Raw genomic sequence first — 7,038 nt, forward strand, 5'->3', positions numbered from 1 at the left:
GACAGAAGCTTAACCTCAGATGTCACATTACTTGCATTACACAATTGCACAAGGATAAAGTAATAATGTAGATGTACGTTTGATAATTTTATGTGTACGTTTGTTGATTTTGTTTGTTAGTTTCTCCAATATATGATTTCGACGAAACATCGTCATTTTACGCATAATTAATTTAGAAGTGATCCACTAGCCGACGAATGTGTCCGAGAATTGATTTTACAATAACATTGGAGAAAAATTTCCTATGATTTCAGGAAAGTGAAAAGGGTTAAACGAAACAAATGACTCACTTTTAAAAATTACATATCGTTTAGACTGGTCGGGGAGGATGCATGCTCATGTCATGTCCCATTTACGGCCTGCGATTCAACTGAAGGAAAGTCCCCCAAAATGTTCCATTCTGCCAATGATGTATGTATAAGAGCGTCTATCGTAAATCAGCTTTCATAAAAAATTATGATAATGACAGAATCAGAAATTTGCGTCAAAAGAAAGTTACATGATTTTGTTCAGAGACAGCAGTATATTTGCTGACTGAATACTTATGATGTATTGATGATCTGCTACAGACAAATATCCCAAGCAAGTCATGCTCTTTCCCTTTGGGCATTTAACAAAACTTTTAACGCATGAAATTGAAATGTCAGTAGAAACAATCACAAAATCATCTACATAACAGCTAGACAAATTGACAGCTTCATCAGTTAGAACAATCTCATGAGTGTTGACTGTCATTATCAAGCAAATAACCTTTTCGAGCACGGTTTACGTTTTTGCATCTCCGTTATTTCGCCTTATTTTCACTTTGACACTGGAGTGAGTGAGTGAATATTTAACGTCACATCGGCAATGTTTTACCCATATCGTGATGAGTACAAATTTGACGTTTACAATGAAACCTGTCCTCAAAGGACAGTAAAACAACAACACTATCATAGTTTCAGTTAAAACTAGTAAGTGAAGTTAAAACTAACAGCATTATTTGGTCAATACATCAACAGGCTGTAGACTAACAACTGAAGGTTGATCACCATGCTATGGACCATGGGGCCTTTTGCTACCAGCATGGACCCTGGCTGGATTTACACCATCTCATCAGTCGCTGCCGACTGTAGTGAGTGAGTGAGTGAGTTTAGTTTTATACTGCACTCAGCAATATTCCAGCTATATGGCTGCGGTCTGTAAATAATCGAGTCTGGACCAGACGATCCAGTGATCAACAACATGAGCATCGATCTGCGCAACTGGGAACCGAAGACACGTGTCAACCGAGTCAGCGAATCTGACCACCCGATGCGGTTAGTCGTCTCTTACAACAAGCACAGTCGTCTATTATGGCAAACTTGTGTGGTTGCTGACCGGGACCCTCAGGAGTCGCTGCTGACTGAAGGAAAATTTAGTCTAAAATTGAAGCAACAAAAATACTACATTTAAAAACTTAGTACGTGAAAAGTTTACTTTGAAAGTTTTGGGACTTACTTACCGTCTCAGGGGAACAATGGTTTTACGGTACTTTGACCCCCTTTGAGGATTTTGCCACCTCAGTTGCTCTACCATTTAGAAAAAAATCAGTTACGAAAACATATTCTTTTTAATGATTCTAACAACTCCATTTCATTTAAAGAACCAATTATTAAATGGTAATTTACATTATAAAATGATCCTTAGTTTGTCATTTTAGTGTAAAATATCAAGAATTCGAGGATACATGTACTAACTTCTGTTCGAATTCTACGTGATGTTAGAGGGGTAACATTAACGACATGGGCACAGGAGGTTGTTATGCAAACTCTCTGAAATAAAGCTGAAAGTTCACTTCGGCGTTCCTGTGTGTTTAATTTCCGAAACATCATAACGGATTCTTGGATGATCCACGAGGATTGGTCATGTGACGAAAACAAAATACCTATGATCACTAAGTTGACTTTTTAAAAAAAATTCAAGCGAGTAAATAGTTAGTATTTAGATTTAAAAACACGGACTAAATATTGCCCTGAATGGTAATTAGTAATGAGTCAACTGGCCACGTTTACGGTGTACGTAGTTTCCAGTAAGTTTGCCCTCACTGCACAATGGGGGGAATTTTCTATAGAATTCAAAATGATATTTATACCTATTATGTATTTGGATATTTTACATTTACGACTGTTTGAAAAGTTAAAATCGACTCAAGCTGTATGTTATACAATAAAGTTATACATGTATTATTCCATTTATTCAGATATAAGAACATTTTGAATACTCTTTGTACAATGTCTGTTGTTGGCTATCTATAGCCTGTTTTATATTCACAATTGAAATTGTGATATCCTAGTTGTTTTACTGTCCTTCGTTGACAGATTTTTACGATATGCATATATTTCATTTAAATGTTAAATGTTCTCATCACGATATGGCTGAGATATTAACTCACTCACGCACATTGTACAATGTATACATTTTATTTATGCTGTGACTTCGTCAATCAGTGTACGGTAGAAAGATGAACACAAAGTCAGTTGATGGCCAGGAACAATGGGAGTAAAATTTGTTGGCTGCCCATTGGTACAGAGGAACCATACCACTATACCTACTGTCCCACACCAAGTGAAAGAGTCTACTAAGGTATAATGCTAATTGCATGACTGATATATTCAGATATTCCTTATACTAAATTCTTAAGCACAATCTGGTGATTATCAGTTTCACGCACAATACCAGAAACAATATTCCCTCTGTGTGTGTGAATAATAACTGGCAAAATCTGGCCATCGAGTTGTAGACTACTGCAACTTGCAGTAAAATGTTTACAAACAGAATTCTCTGGTTGTCACCAGGTAGCCAATTTATCTCAAACTGGAAACAGTGAGTCAGTCAACAAGTAGTCAAAATGCTACACTGTTGACACGGACATAGATCTGTTTCTTCATGTGGAACAGGGTTTCCTCTTGCAGAGAGATACGAGAGGTGTTCTAAACTTGCTACCGATCAAACAATAAAACAGGAAGTTGGTAGCACTGTTAGTAATAATCATAAAACTGGAAAACCTACCAAAATGTTCAACTATACCACTTACAGAGAGATGAAGCCAAACATAGATATTAACAAGACCCAAAGACCCGTGTGTGACAATGAATATTGCAGTGATTGCAAGGACGAGGCACGTCAACTGAAATGCATTTCTGTCGTGTCGTCCATCGGGTGAGTTACTTTGGTTGTCCTGTCCTTGTAATGTCCTACATCTTGAAATAAGTAGGATGGCGTTGCAACTGACAATGACGAGTATCGGAAGAAACCAGCAAAATATCTGTTGGAAGTAGAAGCAGAAATCTGGAATCCAAGTGTATGAAGCTGTTCTTCGTACGTACTGCCCTAGTATGAAAGGCACGTTGAAAAATACTGAAAATACTGCACTTGCAAAGAGTAACGTATTTTGCACTGAATCACGCATGAAAGTTGAGAAACTGAACGGCACTGGCACGGCCAGATATCTCACAGTGGCAATCAAAACAGTCAGGTATGCTTCAAAAGTCTGAAGTACAAGAGGCAATATCCCAACACACAGTTCCACAATGTTTTCAGTGAGAGTAAATTCAGTAAATCCATGTGTAGTCACCATAATCCAAGTGCAAACCATCGCTAACAGTACAATATCCACCACATTGATGTACTTTAGCAACCTCAAGGACTTTGAGTTCATCTTGGAAAGAATATACACGCTAATCGCGTTTCCGATTATACATAGTAAAGATAGTGTGATGTGACCATACATCTTCACTTCAAAATAACTGAGAGAATTCATGATGTTGTACATGCTGAATGATCTAGTGAGTGTAGTGTCTCTTTGTATCCATACTACATGCTGCTATTTCCTTTGGGAAGAGGAATATATAATGTGTTGAGGTTGAAGTACAAAGGGCGTGAACGTATTTCTGTTGGACACATTGGCAAAGATTGGTATTGAGAAAATACATCAGTCTGTCATCACATTTATCTAATCTAATCTAGCTGTGGCGATGTAACTATGTCGCTTACTACTAGTACTACCAACACATATCCATGAAGACTCGGGTGGGAATATCTGTCATTGAGTAATGAAGGAAAGACGATTTACGTTTGCGATCGATGGAAGACAGCAACGGTTGAATTATCATAACAGATAATGGCGACGAACTGAGATTACAATGTCACTGGCACATGCTGTGGATATCAACATGTTCTGCAAGAACAACAGAGACATCACTATGTTTGATAAATATGGGGGCGGTCAGGCTCGCTGACTTGGTCGACACATGTCATGGAATGCCAGTTGCGTAGATCGATGCTCATACCGTGAATCACTGGATTGTGGGGACCAGATTTGAATATTTACTCGATTATTGCTGAGAGCGGCGGTAAAGAACAGCCAACCAAGAAACCAAGGCAAGTGGAACTGAAGTTGTCCTTTATACATTTTCATTCAAATAATCTGTTGTTGTCTTTGCATTTCGACAACTAGGGTCATCCTTATGAACATTGGTTGATTATCGCCAGTCACTTCTCAAAGAATCATGACATAATTAACTATTCCATGAATTATGAGTGAGTGAGTGAGTGAGTGAGTGAGTGAGTGAATATGACGTTGAACTCAGCAATATTAAAGTTATATGGCAGCGGTCTGTAAATAATCGAGTGTAGAATAAACATGAATGAACATCGTTCTACGCAAGTGGGATACGATGACATGTGTCAACCATGTCTGCGAGCCTGGCCACCCGATCACCAAGCATGGGTTACTAAGATCAGTTCTAACCCGCATCTTCACGGGTTAACATATTTACAGAATGCGACAGTGATATTGAGGTTCCGAACCCAGTAAGGGCCTGTGGATGTGCACTCATGTGTAACGATGTCTTGTCATTGGCCACTGGTTCATTTGCCGATGCGCTTAGTCGGCTCTTTGTTTATAGTTTATAAGTCAGATAGGTGTTAATTTCAACTTGCAAATGGTTAGTAACTGAGTTAGCCAGAGTCTGCCTATCACAATCTACATGCTTTGTTTTTTTTTATGTAACGAGTGGATTATTTACTAGTTTATGTTCACAGACAAGATTAGACTACTGCTCACAACCTCATACTCCGGGCATGCTTCCTGTTTCAAACGCTGCAAACCTACTCACTGCGCATGCATTATGAGCACTTTTTCCCCCAGCGCTGGGTTGAAATTAGTGAATCGCTTTATTTCATCGCGTTTTTTTCAACTTTATAGACTGAATTGGCATTTTTGATGATTTGAAACCGATACCGAAAGGTATCAGAATCTGCTAAGTTGTGTTTTAACGTGCATGTGACCTTTAAACAAACTTTACACTGAAAAATACGCAGGGTCGAATTATCCAACAGTTACACAAGTAACTATAGCAGGAAGAGGAATGTTAAGGCAAGAGATACGTTTACTGACCTTTAAAGTCTTCTACCTTCGCTGAAACGTAAGCTGGGAACTGCTACACAGTTTCGTTCACATCTATCAGACACGAACTAACTTGCACCTTGTAATTACATAAATACATAGATACTACGCTAAAAGGTACATCAGGCGATGTGTAGCGGTGTTTCTGGCAAATCTATCGAATCAGTGCCTCGCTCTTGAAGTCTCTGGGTTGGTCAAATATCACAAAAACATCACCAATTGGCACTGGCGACTTAAGATGTTCCCTCTGATGATCGTTTATAGCACAAAAAGCATCCGAATAATCCTTTGTGTTTCACTGATCTCTTGTGATGGCCGTGATTGCTCATGAAAGTTCTACATTGCTGACAAGGGAATAGGCCTGTTTCTTCTTGTGTTAAAACAAGGCGTCTTCTTGCACAGAGATATTAAGGTGGTTCTGAATTCACTACCGATTAAGCAGTAGAAAATGAAGTTAGTAGCACTGTTTATGATTGTCATAAAAATTGAAAACAAAACAACATGGAGAGTTACTTTAGAGGAAATGTCAGACGTTAAAGTAACAAATTTGTAAACGCCCAAAGGACCATGAGTGGCAATAAACATTACAGTTATTGTAAGAACAAGGCATGTCAGCTGAAATGCGCCGCGATTGCGTCGTATGCCAGGGGATCTACATTCGTCATTGTGAAGGGTTACTGATCTCATTTTACATCTGGAAACCACGAGGATGACGTTGCAGATGACGATGACGAGTATAGGGAGAATGCATGAAAATACCAGACTAAGGTACGTGGCGTGAAAATGAAGAAACACCAGCACAAAGGAGAATGAATCCGAAAAGATAAGGATCCACAGGAGAAAGACGGGTACGTTGAATAACAGAGAAAACACTGCAATAGCTACGAGCAGCTTGTTTTGAACAGAATCACGCATACAAGTGGAGAATCTAAAAGGCATTGTCACGGCCAGACATCTCACAAATGCTATGAATACAGTCAGGTATGCTCCAAACGTTTGAAGTGTAGAAAACAATGGTGCTATACAAAGAAACACGTTCAAAGTACCAGGCACCAGTCGTTCAATTTCAAGGACAACCGTCATAAGCGCAAAAACGATCATCACTAACAGTGCTATAACCACAACATTGAGGTACCGCAGCAGTCGTAATGGCTTTGAATTCAATTTGGAGAGAACATACACGCTTATTGAGTTTCCAATAATGCCCAGCAAACACAACACTATTCCAGTAGATACTAACAGAATCACGATGTCTACATAATCCATGACGGTGGTTGTACTGAGCTGTCACCTCCACGCAAAATATATACTCAGTGTTGGTGTTTCCTTTGGGAAATTAGTCCATAATATGGTTAAGTAGGTGGCAATGAAATTGCATACCCAATAAATGGTAATACTTGCTGTACAATGTTCATTCAGCTGCATATCCTGAAACACCATTCCTACGCCGTGTATCGCGATATGTGTCAAAATATGAACGTGGGATGCATTTTGGTTGCAATCAGGATAGAATACTGCAAAAGCCGACTGAGTTCTTGATCGCAGTTTCTTTTTCTGTGTGTCATTAAGTAGCTCTGTAGTGTGTTGGAGCAGGTACTTTTCACCTCTAT

The 7,038-nt window shown here is 38.9% G+C and overlaps 1 protein-coding gene across 1 annotated transcript; it reads right to left on the reverse strand.

Annotated features, from left to right (window-relative positions):
• Positions 1-5,764: 5,764 nt before the first annotated feature.
• On the reverse strand, positions 5,765-6,694 carry LOC137286432 (probable G-protein coupled receptor 139). The gene has a single exon (XM_067818290.1). The coding sequence runs from the start codon at positions 6,692-6,694 to the stop codon at positions 5,765-5,767; it is 930 nt and encodes a 309-aa protein (XP_067674391.1).
• Positions 6,695-7,038: the final 344 nt, after the last annotated feature.

Source organism: Haliotis asinina, chromosome 6 (assembly GCF_037392515.1).
Source record: "Haliotis asinina isolate JCU_RB_2024 chromosome 6, JCU_Hal_asi_v2, whole genome shotgun sequence".
Lineage (NCBI taxonomy): Eukaryota > Metazoa > Mollusca > Gastropoda > Lepetellida > Haliotidae > Haliotis > Haliotis asinina.

What these genes read in the sequence shown, in the direction of transcription:
- LOC137286432 (XM_067818290.1), bottom strand. Translation starts at nt 6,694, where the DNA reads ATGGATTATGTAGACATCGTGATTCTGTTAGTATCTACTGGAATAGTG.